The sequence below is a fragment of the Thamnophis elegans genome, chromosome 12 (assembly GCF_009769535.1).
Source record: "Thamnophis elegans isolate rThaEle1 chromosome 12, rThaEle1.pri, whole genome shotgun sequence".
NCBI lineage: Eukaryota > Metazoa > Chordata > Lepidosauria > Squamata > Colubridae > Thamnophis > Thamnophis elegans.
This window is the reverse complement of record NC_045552.1, coordinates 3,395,998-3,413,032: the sequence shown is the minus strand read 5'-3', so window position 1 is coordinate 3,413,032 and position 17,035 is coordinate 3,395,998. Positions and strand designations below refer to the sequence as shown.

At 43.9% G+C, this 17,035-nt stretch overlaps 1 protein-coding gene across 1 annotated transcript in view; it reads right to left on the bottom strand.

Moving 5' to 3' along the window:
* Positions 1 to 840: 840 nt before the first annotated feature.
* TGFB1 (transforming growth factor beta 1) overlaps positions 841 to 17,035 on the bottom strand; it is a 29,745-nt gene continuing 13,550 nt past the window's right edge. The window contains 9 exon segments of the mRNA XM_032227088.1: positions 841 to 1,795; positions 1,798 to 1,870; positions 5,075 to 5,105; positions 5,107 to 5,229; positions 7,262 to 7,418; positions 13,163 to 13,240; positions 15,567 to 15,590; positions 15,593 to 15,633; positions 15,635 to 15,693. Coding sequence (XP_032082979.1) covers positions 1,713 to 1,795; positions 1,798 to 1,870; positions 5,075 to 5,105; positions 5,107 to 5,229; positions 7,262 to 7,418; positions 13,163 to 13,240; positions 15,567 to 15,590; positions 15,593 to 15,633; positions 15,635 to 15,693 — 669 coding nt within the window. The 3' untranslated portion in view covers positions 841 to 1,712.

Here is a 17,035-nt window from a genome sequence, read left to right as displayed (position 1 = left end):
GTTTTTTCCTCCATCCAATTTCTCCTCCAGCATCTTTCTAACACCAGTGGGAAGCCGGCGTTGGGGGTGGGAAGTGACAGCAGAGCCACAAGGTAGAGGGAGAGTCCTCCACCCCATGCAATTTGGGTTTTTTTTCCAAGAAGGAGGTCCGAATGTGTCTGAATGACCACATCTAAGACGAGTATAAGATGATATTAACGATATTGGGTGTACCAAGATACACCCACGTTACACCTATCCTCCGCGAGCTGCACTGGCTTCCTATTGATCTCCGATCGCAATTCAAGGTGTGGTTATTACCTTTAAAGCCCTACATGGCTTAGGACCAGGAGCCAAGGTCGCAGTGGTTAAATGCAGCATTGCAGGCTACTTCAGCTGACTGCAGTTCAGCAGTTCGGCTGTTCAAATCCCACCAGGCTCAAGGTTGACTCAGCCTTCCATCCTTCCGAGTGGGTAAAATGAACCCAGATTGTTGTTGGGGGGCAATATGCTGACTCTGTAAACCGCTTAGAGAGGGTTGAAAGCCCTATGAAGCGGTAGATAAGTCTAACTATTGCTATTGCTACCTGCAAGACCGCCTACTGCCGCATACCTCCCAACGCCGGTGAGATCGCACAGGGTGGGCCTCCTTCAGGTACCGTCAGCCAGGCAGTGTCGGCTGGGCTCCCCGGAGGAGGGCCTTCTCTGTGGCCGCTCCGGCCCTATGGAATGAACTACCCCCAGAGATCCGGACCTTGCCCATTCTCATGGCCTTCCGAAAAGCATTAAAACCTGCTATTCCGGCAGGCCTGGGGCTGTTGACCTCATTCTGAGGTCCAGCCCCGATTAGATTGGGTGCATGGTGATGTTTTAAATTGTTTTTTCTTGTATTTTTACTAATTATTTTCTTTGATTTGTAAGCCTCCGGAGTCTCCGGGATTGGGCGGCCTATAAATCCATTAAATAATATCATCATCATCATAATGAGTTTATCCGGTTTTGGGAATGCCTTCTTCCCTTCCCCACAGATCCCAAAGCAGAGAATCGGCATCATCCAGCGACCCAGGAACTCCCGCCAAAGTTTGGGCATCTGAAGAAATCCCTCTGGATCGTCTAAACAATTCTGGACTCTGTTCCAAAGTCAGCCTGGCACCCTTCTCCGTTTTATCCCCTTTTACAATCCCTGACCCCAATAACATTTAATTCCTTATTTCCCTTTTGCCGTCTCGCAGCAAATTGCTTCCTTCTGTTTGCAAGAGGAGATTTTATCTCTTCCCAGCCCGTTTTTTGGTGGCTGCATGCCTCCTTCTCTTCCTCTTCACTTCTTCTTCTTCCTCCTCTTCTTCTCTTCTCTCTCTCTCTCTCTCTCACTCACTCACTCACTCTCCTGAATAAGTCCTCTCCACCACCGAAGCCAAAGAATTGAAAAAACCGTCCTCACCACTCCCCAAAAACATAAATTTACCAATAAAATAATAATAATAATAACAACAATAACAATACAAGTTGTGTTTCCCCCCCCCCAAAAAAAACAAGAGAGAGAGAGAGAGAGATTTCTTTTTTTGTGAAGACGAAAAGGAAAGACTCGAAAGGGGAAAAAAAGGCACAGAGTTTTAGCAGAGGGGGTGGGGGGTGGGAAGCAAAGTCGGCATCCTCACAGTCCTGACTCCTTCCCCTCCCCCCCCCTTGCAGGGATCGTTCAGAATTCCCAAGTCCACCACCGATCCTTTTTCTCAGCTACACTGGCACGATTTGACAATCATGTTGGAAAGCTGCTCCACTTTGGCTTGTCGGCCGACGTAGTATACGATGCCCAGGGCTCCAGCTCGTAGGGGACACAACAGGGTGCGGCTGAGGCCGAAGGGTTGTGCAGATTGTAGAGACCGAGGACCTACGCGAAGGAGACAAGAAGAGCCTTGCTGAGAAATGCAAGATTTCTTAATAAAGAAATGATTATCCTCCACTTGTGACTATAACCGTGCTGCTTGTATTTTTACGATGCATGTTGTTCTGTTCCCCAGTTGCAATGGATGGCTGTGAAGGCTGGACCATAAGGGAGGCTGAGCGCCAAAGAATGGAGGCCTTTGAACTCTGGGGCTGGAGAAGACCCCTGCGAATCCATTGGACTACAATAGCAATAGCAATAGCAGTTAGACTTATACCGCTTCATAGGGCTTTTCAACCCTCTCTAAGCGGTTTACAGAGTCAGCATATCGCCCCCAACAACAATCCGGGTCCTCATTTCACCCACCTCGGAAGGATGGAAGGCTGAGTCAACCTTGAGCCGGTGAGATTTGAACCGCTGAACTGCAGATAGCAGTCAGCTGAAGTGGCCTGCAGTACTGCACTCTAACCACTGCGCCACCTGGCTCTCGATCCAACTGGTCGTCCTAGAGGAGATCAACCCTGACTGCTCTTTAGAAGGCCAGAGCCTGAAGAGGAAACTCAAAGACTTTGGCCACCTAATGAGAAGGAAAAGCTCCCTGGAGAAGAGCCTCATGCTGGGAATGATGGAGGGCAAAAGAAGAAGAAGGGGACGACAGAGAAGTGGCTGGATGGAGCCACTGAAGTGGTCAACATGAGCTTCAATGGACTCCAGAGGATGTAGAGGACAAGGTCTGGAGGAACTGGTCCATGTGGCCGCGATGGATCGGACACACTTCGCAACTAACAACACACCATTGTTCTGTTTGTTTCCTAGTGTGACTTTATTGCTTATTAGTAACCTATAACTATCACTAAGTGTTGTACCTTATGATTCTTAATGAACGTATTTTCCCCTCTCTTTTTTCTTTTCTTTTTTTCCTTTTATGTACACTGAAGCAAAGACAAATTCCTTGTGTGTCCAATCACACTTGGCCAATAAGAATTCTATTCTGTTCTGTTCTATTCTGTTCTATTCTGTTCTATTCTATTCTATTCTATTTCTATTCTATATTATTCTATTCCTATTCCTATTCTTTTTTATTCCTATTCCTATCCTATTCCTATTCCTATTCTTTTCTATTCTATTCCTATTCTATTCCTATTCCTATTCCTATTCCTATTCCTACTCCTATTCTTTCCAATTCCAATTCCTAGTCCTATTCCTATTCCTATTCCTATTCTTTTCTATTCTATTCCTATTCCTATTCCTATTCTTTTCTATTTTATTCCTATTCTTCTACTATTTTATTCTACTCCTATTTTATTCTATTCTGTTCTATTCTATTCTATTCTGCCGCACCTGGAGTACCACATCCAGTTTTTGGTCACGTTACAAAAAGGATGTTGAGACTTTGGAAAAAGTGCAGGGAAGAGCAACTAAAACAATTAAAGGCTGGGATAAAACATTACGACGGACAGCTGCAGGATTTGAGTTCGGCTAGTCTAGAGAAAAAAAGGACTGGGCTGGGGGGACGGACATGATAGCAGGATTCTGGTGTTTGAGGGGCTGCCACAAAGAAGAAGGAATCCCCTGTTCTGCAAAGCCCCCGAAAGCAGGAGAAGAAATGATGGATGGAGACGAATCAAGGAGAGAATCAACCTGGAATTATGGGGAAACTTCACATGAGAACCATTGCACCAGAAGTGTGGGTCCGCCCGTCCGGAGATCTTTAAGAAGCAACATTTGATTGAAATGGTTACTCAGCCTTCCGTCCTTCCGAGGTGGGTCAAATGAGGAGCCGATTGTGTGGGCAATCATCAGAGGTGGGTTCCTACCGGTTCGCACCAGTTCGGTAGAACCGGTTCGTCAAATCTACCGAACCGGTTAGAAGAGGTTCCACATGGACCCGGAAAGCAGGACACACCTACAGAAGAGGTTCCAAAATTTTTTGAAACCCACCACTGGCAGTAATGCTGGCTCTGTAAACCCCTTGTAAAAGCACTGGAAAGTGGGGTGTAAGTCTAATTGCTATTGCTATTATAGGGTCTGTTGCTTGAGTAGGGAGTTGGGCGAGAAAGCTCTCCAAGATCGCGTCCAGCTCTATTCTGAATTGAATTGATCTGGGGAGGTTTGGTGTGGTATGATTTGGCTTGAGGGCTTGCCTAGCCAAACGAAGCCTTCGGCACAAGTCTGGACCACCCATAGTTTCCTTCCCTACCCTCTTGAACCCACTGGGAAAAACAGGCCGTCAATCTTGGCTGGCCAAACGCCAGTCACTTGCTCAACTTTTAGCGAATGCTTTCTCCGTAGCGAGGCGCCAGGCTGCAAAAATTAACCAGGCTGCAAAACCATCCGTAGGCCTGGTGCCTTGTTTATTTCATCTGAAGCCAGGAAATTAATTATCCTCCTTCCTTTATCAAAACAGCCAAAGTAGAAAAACAGAAATATCCACAGTGAACGGCCATCCAGCCCCTAAAACCAACCAGGTCAATAATTTGCAAAGAGATTTAGAAGTTTAAAAATGTTAAGCCTGCTTCACAAGGGTGGGGGAATTAATATTTTGCAATATATTGATCGATATTCAACTGGAGGGGGGATCATATATGTTTACAGGCAGTCCTCGACTTACGACCACAATTGAGCCCCCCCCCCCCCGTTTTTTTTTGTTGCTGCTGCGCGCAACAAAAGTGAGTTAAGTGAGTTTTGCCCCATTTGACGACCTTCCTTGCCACGGTTGTTAAGAGAATCACTGCGGTCGTTAAGCAGGTGACACGGTTGTTAAGTGAAATCGGCTTCCCGGTTGGCTTTGCTTGTCGGAAGGCCGCATATCATGCAACCGTCATAAATGCGATCAGTTGCCAGCCGTCTGAATTTTGATCACGTGACCATGGGGAGCGCTACAACGGTCGTAAGTGTGAAACAACAGTCATCAGTCCCTTTTTCAGTGCTGGGGGGTAACTTTGAAACGGTCGCTAAATGAACTGTTGTAAGTCAAGGATTCCCTGTATATGGCTGTGCCTTTTTTTAAAAAAAATACACATTTTTAATGTATGGTTTATTTTTTTTGGCTTTTTGTAAAAAAAAAATCCTTTTTTTGGGGGGGGGAAGTTTTGAATTTTAACTTTCTAAATAAAAATTAAAAGATTGACTCCAGTACATTAAAAAAATGAACTTTCCTGATTTTTCTGACCCTGCTGGGGAGACACCTGTGAGGGGAAGAAGACTTACCTTGCTGTATTGGGTATCTGAGCTCCAGAGTAGGGACAAGCCCCATGCAGAAATTGGCATAGTAGCCTTTAGGTTCGTAGATCCACTTCCATTTTAAATCTTTTCGGAAATCGATGTAGAAACGCCGTACGCAGCAATTCTTCGCTTCCGGGGATCTAGGAAAAAGGAGCCCGAAAATACCCTTAAGTCCTTTTGCTCTGAATTTGGGGAGCTCCAATTTTCTGAATGGAACGGAATGGAATGGAACAGAAATAATGGAATGGAATGGAACGGAACGGAACGGAATGGAACAGAACAGAACAGGAACAGGAACAAGAACAAGAAAGAGAACAAGAACAGAGTAGAGTAGAATAGAGTGGAATGGAATGGAATGAAATAGAATAGAAATAATGTAATGTAACGGAATGGAACAGAACAGAATAGAACAGAAATAATATTAGAATAGAATAGAATAGAATAGATAATAGATAATAGACTAGACTAGAGAGATATTAGATGAATATAGAATAAAAAGAATAGAAAATAGAATGGAATGGAATAGAAAATGGAATGGAATGGAACGAAATAGAATAGAAATAATGTAAGTGCGGAATGGAACAGAACAGAATAGAACAGAAATAATATTAGAATAGAATAGAATAGAATAGAATAGAATAGAATAGATAATAGATAATAGATAATAGACTAGACTAGAGAGAATATTAGATTAGAATAGAATAGAATAAAATAGAATAGAAAATAAATGGAATGGAATAGAAAAAATGGAATGGAACGAAATAGAATAGAAATAATGTAATGTAGCGGAATGGAACAGAGCAGAATAGAACAGAAATAATATTAGAATAGAATAGAATAAATAGATAATAATAGACTAGACTAGAGAAAAATTAGAGAATAGAAGAATAGAATAGAAAATAGAATGGAATGGAATAGAAAATGGAATGGAATGGAACGAAATAGAATAGAAATGTGTAATGTAGCGGAATGGAACAGAACAGAATAGAACAGAAATAATATTAGAATAGAATAGAATAGAATAGAATAGAATAGATAATAGATAATAGACTAGACTAGAGAGAATATTAGATAGAATAGAATAGAATAAAATAGAATAGAAAATAGAATGGAATGGAATAGAAAATGGAATGGAATGGAACGAAATAGAATAGAAATAATGTAATGTAGCGGAATGGAACAGAACAGAATAGAACAGAAATAATATTAGAATAGAATAGAATAGAATAATAGATAATAGACTAGACTAGAGAGAATATTAGATTAGAATAGAATAGAATAAAATAGAATAGAAAATAGAATGGAATGGAATAGAAAATGGAATGGAATGGAACGAAATAGAATAGAAATAATGTAATGTAGCGGAATGGAACAGAACAGAATAGAACAGAAATAATATTAGAATAGAATAGAATAGATAATAGATAATAGACTAGAGAGAAAATTAGAATAGAATAGATTAGATAATAGATGATAATAGATAATAGATAATAGATGATAATAGATAATAGATATAGATGATAATAGATAATAGATAATAGATAATAGATAAGATATAGATAATAGACTAGACTAGAGAGAAAATTAGAATAGAATAGAATAAAATAGAATAGAAAATAAATGGATGGAATGGAATAAAAAATGGAATGGAATGGAACTGAATAGAGTGAAATAGAAAAGAATATTTTGTTTGGCCAAGTGTGATTAGGTCCACAAGGAATTTGTCTTTGGTGCAGAAGCTCTCAGTGTGCATGCAAATCACAGAGTAATCATCATCATGATACCAATAGGGAAGGGTAATAGTAATACAGCCTTGCTACTTTGGCAGTTAGGGGTTCAGCTGAGTGACGGCACAAGGGAAAAAGCTGTCCCTGTGCCTGATATTTATTTGATTGATGATCAATAAACTTGATCAATCAATCAAAGTTTCAAAACAGCCGCCGGTGGGAAGCCCCCAACCTAGCAGGAAGGTGGGGTCAAGCGCAGAGTTAGCCTGGAGTCTCTGTGATCCCAAAAGGGCTAGGAAAGACCCCCCAAAAAAATTCCTTGGAGCCTTATCTATTTGGAGGATGCCAGTCTGGGGCAGATTCCTGTATTAGAGGCAGAAGGTAATAAAAGTAGTTAGCTCGAACTCTGCCTGTTCACGCCTGACTTAGTGATGCAGTGACTTACTGGCTGCTGCAGAAATCGGCATCCGGGTTGGCTCGCTTTCTCCGCTTGTGACTCGAGGAATCAGCCCGTTCTGGCGTGGTGGCCATGATCCACAGGTACGGCCGCTGCTTTGATTTCCCGATTAATGAGCCCTGGTCTCCTCTTTTGTTCATGGTGCCTGCAAAGGGAAGTGGATGCACTGACTTGCCTTCCTCGCAGAGTGAGCCAGGATGCTCCATTGAATTGGGATCTGTTGCGAGTGCCTCAAAACTCAGCTGGTAAAACCGCGCGAACGTTTACGGTTGATGCATTGGGGAGGGAAGGAAGAACCCCGAATATAGGCACTCCTTAACTTTCAACCCTTCTTTTAAATAGAATTAGAATAACAGAGTTGGAAGGGACCTTGGAGGTCTTCTAGTCCAACCTTAGAGTAGAGCCTACACCATTTCAGACAAATGGTTGTCCAACATCTTAAAAACTTCCAGTTTAGTGGGGTAATTGGGAGGGGGACAAGTAAGGAGCAGAGTGTTGTTGTCAAAATAAAACATTCCTTTGCACCTGACCGGAACTTGGTGGGTGGAAATGCCAGCGGGGCAGAGGAAGATTGGACCATGTGATGGACTTGTGGGTATGGGGGGGGGCAAGGTTTTGAACTTTCAATGCAATACAATACAATAGCCGAGTTGGAAGGGACCTTGGAGGTCTTCTAGTCCAACCCCCTGCCTAGGCAGGAAACCCTATACCGTTTCAGACAAATGGCTATCCAACATCTTCTTAAAGACTTCCAGTGTTGGGGCATTCACAACTTCTGGAGGCAACTTCTGGTCCACTGATTCATTGTTCCAACTGTCAGGAAATTTTCTCTCAGTTCTAAGTTGCTTCTCTCCTTGATTAGTTTCCACCCATTGCTTCTTGTTCTGCCTCGGGTGCTTTGGGAGAATAGCTTGACTCCCTCTTCTTTGTGGCAAACCCCTGAGATATTGGGAAGGACTGCTATCATGTCTCCCCTAGTCCTTCTTCTATAAACTAGACCTACCCAGTTCCTGCAACCATTCTTCATATGTTTTATTTTCCAGTCCCCTCATTATCTTTGTTGCTCTTCCTCTGCACTCTTTCCAGATCTCCACATCTTTTCTACATCGTGGCAACCAAAATTGGATGGAATATTCCACGTGTGGCCTTACCAAAGTCTTATAAAGTGGTATCAACACTTCACGGGATCTTGAATCTATCCCTCTGTTTATGCAGCCTAGAACTGTGTTGGCTCTTTTGGGAAACTGCTTTCTTTCTCAAAATAAAAAAAAAAGGCAGTGGCACTATGGACAGAGACTACAGGATCGGAGGGGGACAAATATTGGGGTACCCCTTTTGTCACAATGTTGGATGCTGGCGCATGGCACGGATTGATTGATTGATTTTTACTTATTTAATTTATTATGGCACCATCTCTCCTACATGGTGACTGTGGGCGGCTTTGCGGGTTATAAAACAAGTTTTAAAAATGGTTATTAAAAGATTAAAACAACAACATTAAAATATGACTGGTAGCCCTCGACTAGACTTATATACCGCTTCATAGGGCTTTCAGCCCTCTCTAAGCGGTTTACAGAGTCAGCATATCGCCCCCACAGTCTGGGTCCTCATTTCACCCACCTCGGAAGGATGGAAGGCTGAGTCAACCCTGAGCCGGTGAGATTAGAAACCGCTGAACTGCAGATAACAGTCAGCTGAAAGTGGCCTGCAGTACTGCACCCTAACCACTGCGCCACCTCGGCTCTTTTCTGTTGCTGACAGTCGTTAAGTGAGTTTTGCCCCATTTTTGCCCACTTTCTGGCCAAGTGAAGTGTTAAGTGAGAGAGAGGGGAGAGAAAGGAGTTAGTTTCCGAGTTCAGGCATGACTCCTGCATCGTTCTGGCCATCCTTTTGACCAAAACTTTCCTCTTAACTCCACGCTCGGCTGTTACTCCATTCTGAGAGCACATGATGCAATTTTGGCAGGCAAAGCAAAGAAGCCAAAATCTTCTTTTCCTCCCTCTCCCACTCCGGGAGCAGAAGGTCAGTAACAGCTTGCAAAAACCTGACCGAAACTTCTCTGTAAGCTGGAAGTCACCCCAGAGCAGTGTTTCTCAACCTTGGCAACTTGAAGATGTCCGGATTTCAACTCCCAGAATTCCCCAGCCAGCATTCGCTGGCTGGGGAATTCTGGGAGTTGAAGTCCGGACATCTTCAAGTTGCCAAGGTTGAGAAACACTGTCCCAGAGGGTGCCTGCTGCACCCCTGCATGACTCAAAACCTACAACTCCCAGCCACAAAGTTGGCAGGAAAACGGCCGACCAGAGGCGGAAACTCTGAGACGGAAACAGGAAGGAGAAACGCTGCGTTCGCCAGCGATGCCGCCGTTCTAATTTGGGAGGGAATAAGGTGTGTTTTGAAAGCAAAGTTCTTAAGAAGGGGGTTATGCCTTGCAAGCAGAACACCTATAGTGGACGCCGTGCGTGGCCCCTTCATGATGGCCCTGGTCCCCTGCTGAATTTCGGTCACCACGATAGAAAAAAGATGTGGAGACTCTGGAAAGAGTGCGAGAAGAGCAACAAGGATGATTAGGGGACCGGAGGCTAAAACATACGAGGAACGGCAGCAGGAATGAAAAGAAGGACTAGGGGAGACATGACAGCAGTCTTCCAATATTTGAGAGGCTTTATAATGCCTTGGCAAGGCCACACTTGGAATATTGCATTCAGTTTTGGTCGCCACGATGTAAAAAAAAGATGTGAGACTCTAGAAAGAGGCAACCGAGATGATTAAGAGACTGAAGGCTAAAACATACGAAGAACGGTTGCAGGAACTGGGTATATTTAGTTTAATGGAAAGAAGGACCAGGGGAGACACGATAGAAGACTTCCAATATCTGCTTTTCAAAAGGCAACTGGATTTCCTTATTTTAAGTTTCATTTCTCATCAAGACGCTTCTTCAGTTCTACACTGAAGAAACTTCTTGGATGAGAAATGGAACTGAAAAAAAATGCAAAAGTTCTGAACTGAAGAAACTTCTTGGATGGGAAGTGAAACATTTTCAAGGGGAAAAAAAAATCAAAAAAGTCCAGTTACCTTTTGAAAAAACCTTGACCTGGGCAGTTGAGAATCCCCATAGACATTGGAGGGGCTGCCACAGAAAAGAGGCGGGGGTGGTGGTGGGTCAAGCGATTCTCCAAGGCACCAGAAGGGCAGGGCAAGAAGCAACGGATGGAAACTAACCAAGCAGAGAAGCAACGTAGAACTAAGGAGAAATCTCCCAACAGTGAGGACAATGAACCAGGGGAACGGCTTCCCTGCAGAAGTTGTCGGTGCTCCATCATCACTGGAGGTCTTCAAGAAAAGATTGGGAAGCCATTTGTCTGGAATGGAATAGTCTCCTGTTTGAGCAGGGGGTTGGACTAGAAGACCTCTGAGGTCCCCTCCAACTCTTCCTATTCCTATTCCTATTCTATTCTATTCTATTCTATTCTATTCCATTCCATTCCATTCCATCCATTCCATTCTATTCCTGTTCTGTTCTGTTCTATTTATTCTATTCTATTCCTATTCTATTCTATTCTATTCCTATTCTATTCTAATTCTATTCCTATTCCTATTCTTTCTTTTCTATTCCTATTCTTATTCTTATTCTTATTCCTATTCCTATTCCTATTCCTATTCCTATTCCTATTCCTATTCTATTCCTATTCCTATTCCTATTCCTATTCCTATTCCTATTCCTATTCCTATTCCTATTCCTATTCCGTCCTGTCCTGTTCTGTTCTGTTCTGTTCTATTCTATTCCTATTCTTATTCCTATTTCTATTCCTATTCTTTTCTATTCTATTCCTATTTTTCTACTATTCTATTCTACTCTATTCTGTTCTATTCCTATTCTTATTCCTATTTCTATTCCTATTCTTTTCTATTCTATTCCTATTCTTATTCCTATTTCTATCCTATTCTTTTCTATTCTATTCCTATTCTTATTCCTATTTCTATTCCTATTCTTTTCTATTCTATTCCTATTCTTCTACTATTCTATTCTACTCTATTCGTTCTATTCTATTCCATTCTATTCCTATTCTTATTCCTATTTCTATTCCTATTCTTTCTATTCTATTCTATTCTTCTACTTTCTATTCTACTCTACTCTATTCTGTTCTATTCTATTCTATGCTATTCAATTCTACTATACTGTTACTTTCTTTTGGCTGACATAACTCAGTCAGTGTGCATGTGTTATATTAGTGTGCACAGTTCGTGCAATTTCGTGAAGGAGATTCTTAGCCGGCTGTACCACATGGGTGTGTGTGAGAGAGAGAGACCATGCATACACTCACACACACAACTGAGTCAGTGGGCTTGATAGGGCTTGCATACACATCCCCCCCCCGGCTAGCCCCCCCACCCCAGCCCAGCAGAACAGCAGAACAGCAGAACAGCAGGCATCAGAAGAAGGAAGTCGGCTGAGCCAATTCCCAGAATAAAATTTGACTGTGTGAGTTGCAGTTGCGAAGTTTTGCAGGCAGCAGGTGTGCAAAAGGGGGAGGGGGCAGAGAGGGAGGGGCAGGGAGGCCCTCCGGTCAAGGCCTGGGTCTCAACTCCCCATTAGGGACACAGCCAAAGATTTATCTTCTGAATGCCGGTGGGTTTCCCCCCCCCCCCCCGGCTTTCAATTCCTTGCAAATTATCCTTAACCCGAAGGAGCCTTGCAAAGCCACGATGTGCTCTGCGAATACAGTGCGCGCATTGATGCGTCCCACACTGGCCCGTAAACCTCTGTTGACAAAGCAGAGGGCTGGAGTCATCTCACAGGCTGAGGAGCTGGCCTTGGCTTGGCAAGAATTTGATCCTTCCTCTCTGGGCAGCCCTGACCCTTGTGGTTTGCAGCCTCCACCACAGCTTCGCCTACGGGCTGCAATGTTACATGACCAACAGGAATGTCGTGAAGATATTTCCATCAATATTTCCATCAATATAGAGCCGGAAGGGACCTCGGAGGTCTTCTAGTCCAGCCCCCCCACTTCTGCTCAAGCAGAAGACCCTATACAATTTGACACAAGCGCTGCCTCTCTTTAAAACCTCTAGTGATGGAATACCCAGAAGTTCTGGTGGCATGCTGTTCCACTGGCTAATTGTTCTCATTGTTAGGAAGTTTCTCTTAGTTCCACGTTGCTTCTTTCCTTGATTAATTTGCAACCCTTGTTTCTTGTCTGCCTTCAAGTGCCTTGGAAAATAGGTGGACCCCCAAATCTTCTTTGGGGCAGCCCCTCAAATATTGGAAGACTGCTATCAGTCTCCCCTGGTTCTTCTTTTCTATAGACTGGCCAAATCCAGTTCCTGCAACCGTCCTTCGTATGTTTTAGTCTCCAGGCCTTTAATTATGCTAGCAGTTGCTCTCCTCTGCGCTTTTTCCAAAGTCTCAACATCTTTTGTAATGTGGTGACGAAGACTGGATGCCACTATTGCAGATTTCAGCTGACTAAGGCTTTAGAAAGCGGTACTAATATTATTATGTAATAAAATAAAAGGAAACGAAGGGGAGAAATAATACCCGTAAGCCAGCCAGCGTCGCCTGGCAAGGATGACAAGTAACGGGAGCTCGCTCCGTTATGCGGTGCTAGGGATTCGAACCGCTGGACTACCGAGCTTCTGATCGACACGCTCAGTGTCTTAGCCACCTCGTCCTTTAGACTGGATATAAGTCACTGTTTTCAACGCCGTTGCAACTTCAAACAGCCAGTAAGTGAACAGTGATAGGAGGATCTCTCCCCATAGAAGGGGTGGTGCGTGGGAGCCTATGACCCTTATTTAGAGACTTAATTAGCAAATGGGGTCAAATGAGATATTGGATGGGGCAACCCCCCCCCATCTTACGCCCACTCCCCCTTGCCCAGTTCTTACCTTCAATTTGTATCGCTAGATCATTTCGGATGCCATCACAGGAACAGTGCGTGCTAAGCCGGAATCTCCCCAGCTCGTCTGAAATACATACATTAGGATTGGGTGGGGTGGGTGAGGATTGGAGCCCTCTCCAAAGCCAGCAAGCTGTTTCAGAGAAGCCCCTCACTCACCCCCAAGGCAGAATCGAAGTGTGCTTAAAGCAAAATTTGCTCATCTCGGAAGTTTTTATCGGATGGCCCCCTTCCAGCTTTGGAGCAAGTCGGCATATATCATTTTCCCCAAGGTTTTTCAAACTTGGCAATTTTAAGATGGGGGGGGGGGACTTGACTCCCAGAATTCCCAGCCAGCATACTTTAAGATGGGCACTCAGGAGGGGGTGGGTGGGAAATCCGGCTGGGTAGCAATGTGGCCGCATGTAAAGTCAAGATAGAGAACTGATACTGTAAAATACTTTAAATACGCTCCCGTTATTTCTACTCAAAATGCAGTATTCACAACGAAATAAATTTATGGTGTGGTTCAAAAGCCTTTTTTAAAAAAATACATTTTATTTTTGATTGAACCTCCCACTGGATCTCATGAGATATCTCTGAAATCGCCTTTGTGGAGGTACTAGCAAAAGGAACTCTCTAATGCCTGTTATGTCATTGCTGGGATTTCTTCTGTTTTTTTTTTTTAAATAGTATCACTCAAATATATGCCATTTTGCAGTTTGTTTGCAAATATTTGACGACCCTTTTCCATGTTAAATTCTGCCATTAACCTTAAGTGCAAAAAGGTGACTTTGATCTATTTCTTGTTGGATCAGAATGTTGATTTAGTTGTGGATAAGTTCTGATTGTTTAAAGTAAGTTCCTGCTAAAAAAAAAACAAATATTTTTCTGCTGTATTTTTCTGTTTAAAAAGTTTTAAAAAAAGTTTTGATGATCAGCTGGGCGACAAGGAGCTGTGCCAAGCAATCCTCGAAACCTAAAAAAAAACTTTTTTAAAGCATATTTTTTTACTACCGTTCGAGTAAAGCAGCCTGAACCGCTAGCATTTCACCCCTGGGTGGACTTCAGCTCCCAGAATTTCCAGCCAGGGTGTTTAGATTGCGTAGACTTCAACTCCCAGAATTCCCCAGCTGGCAGGTTTTAAGAGGCATAGTATCAGGCCTGCAGTTATATCCTTTTAGGATCTTTGGCCTGCCACACTTTCTATTATTTTACTACGCTGTTTCTTTAATGGGGTAATTGGGAGGGAATAGTAGGAGCAGAATGTGTTGTTGTCAAAATAAAATATTCCTTGCACCTGACCGGAACTTGGTGGGTGGAAATGCCAGCGGGGCAGAGGAAGATTGGACTATGTGATGGACTTGTGGGTATGGGAGGGGGGCAAGGTTTTGAACTTTCAATGCAATACAATACAATAGCAGAGTTGGAAGGGACCTTGGAGGTCTTCTAGTCCAACCCCCTGCCTAGGCAGGAAACCCTATACCGTTTCAGACAAATGGCTATCCAACATCTTCTTAACACTTCCAGTGCTAGGGCATTCACAACTTCTACAATACAATACAATACAATAGCAGAGTTGGAAGGGACCTTGGAGGTCTTCTAGTCCACCCCCCTGCCTAGGCAGGAAACCCTATACCGTTCCAGACGAAATGGCTATCCAACTATCTTCTTAAAGACTTCCAGTGTTGGGGCATTCACAACTTCTACAATACAATACAATACAATAGCAGAGTTGGAAGGGACCTTGGAGGTCTTCTAGTCCAACCTCCTGCCTAGGCAGGAAACCCTATACCGTTCCAGACGAATGTCTATCCAACATCGTCTTAAAGACTTCCAGTGTTGGGCCTTCACAACTTCTGGAGGCAAGTTGTTCCACTGATTAATTGTTCTAACTGTCAGGAAATTTATCCTCAGTTCTAAGTTGCTTCTCTCCTTGATTAGTTTCCACCCATTGCTTCTTTTTCTACCCTCAGGTGCCTTGGAAAATAGTTTGACTCCCTCTTCTTTGTGGCAACCCCGAGATATTGGAAGGCTGCTATCATATCTCCCCTAGTCCTTCTTTCCATTAAACTAGACATACCCAGTTCCTTTCAACTGGGTGGAAACTTTCAGATTCGGGTTTCCACAGATTGCACCACGTCTCTCTTATTAAATTGAGCTTTGATGAAAGCTATGCCTTGGACTCTGATCTAATTCTGGATGATATTTGGAACGCTGTCCCATAGACTTCAACTCCCAGAATACATCGGAATTCACTAGAATTCTGGGAATTGAAGTCCGCCCATCTCAAAGCTGCTACGTTTGCAAACAGGATCCCGAGAACGAGGTCTACCTTTTCGTTGGCACAAAGAGAGCCAGTCCCCGGTGTCTCCCCCCCCTCCCCAGTCATGCCTCCCCCTCCTTCCACCTACCTCTACTTGCGAGCCACAACCGGAAACAGTGGTGACATCGAAGGACAGCCATTCTTTTTCGCCTTCCCTTTAACGACAGCCCTTGAAGGTAGTACCAAGTGGAATCATTCCCCGAGTGGTTTTTTTGCTATACAGAGAGAGGGAGAAGGCAAAACGCCTTAAAGGAACAGCTTCTGTGGACATTCACAAAGCCCATCAAACTATCCTTGCCTGCTTTGTCTCATCCAGCTTTCGAGCTTTCGGTTTTAAAAGAAAAAGGTTCTAGTCCTCAACCCCCCTTTTTTTTGTTTTGGCTTTTTTTCTGCTCTTTGGGCCAAACCAACAGGCAAAACTATCACCCGTTCCCCGGGGGGGGGGGGGAGAGAGATCAAAGCCAAAGGGTTTATAAAAGCACGTGAAAAGTATAAACCGCAGTTTCCCTCTTTTTCCTACTAAATTTACCCACTCTGGCATGAAGAGACTTTCCAGAGTAGAATATAAAAACAGAGGGAAGATCTCAGATTCCAGTCCTGTGTTCCGATCCTGTTTTTCCCTCCATCCTATTCTGGTTGCTTTTTTTTTTTTTTTTGCTGTGGTCGTTAAGTGAATCGCTTCAGTTGTTAAGTGAATCGTGCAGGCATTAAAACGAATCTGGCGTCCCTTACTGAGAATTTGCTTGTCAGAAGCCGGCTGGGAAGGTAAGAATTGGTGATCCTATGACCCTGCGGCAGTACAACAGGCGTAAAGACACGCCAGCCAAGCTCCCAAATTTTGATCACGGGACCATGACAACGGTCGTTAGTATGATAAATCAGTTCTCCAAGTTACTTTTTGTCACTTCGGTCGGTCGCTAAACAAATGGTTTACCTCAAAAGTCCCTGTGCTCTGGGAAGGTTAAGGAGGAGCTGTTTTCACTGCCTTTCTCCCACCAACTTTCCAAGCTTCACTACGTCTTGCTCCTCAAGGAATGCAGCCCCCCCTTCTGGGAATCCAGACTACAGTCCACCCCATCCTACCTGGTAAAGCTCCCTGTGCTCTGGGAACGGTTAAGGAGGATCTGACCTCACCCTCTTTCTCCCACACAACACTCCATGCTTCACTGTCTCTTGCTCTTCAAGGAATACAGCCCCTCCTTCAGGAATCCAGACTACACTCCACCCCATCCTACCTGATAAATCTCCAGTAACTTTGAAGGTTAGTAAAGGAATGGTTTACCCCAAAGGGTCCCTGTGCTCTGGGAACGGTTAAGGAGGACTGTCCTCGCCCTCTTTCTCCCACAACAGCACTCCAAGCTTCACTACCTCTTGCTCCTCAAGGAATGCAGCCCCCCCCTTCTTGGAATCCAGACTATAATCCACCCCATCCTACCTGGTAAAGCTCCCTGTGCTCTGGGAACGGTTAAGGACGATCTGACCTCACCCTCTTTCTCCCACAACCACTCTCCAAGCTTCACTACCTCTTGCTCCTCAAGGAATGCAGCCCCTCCCTTC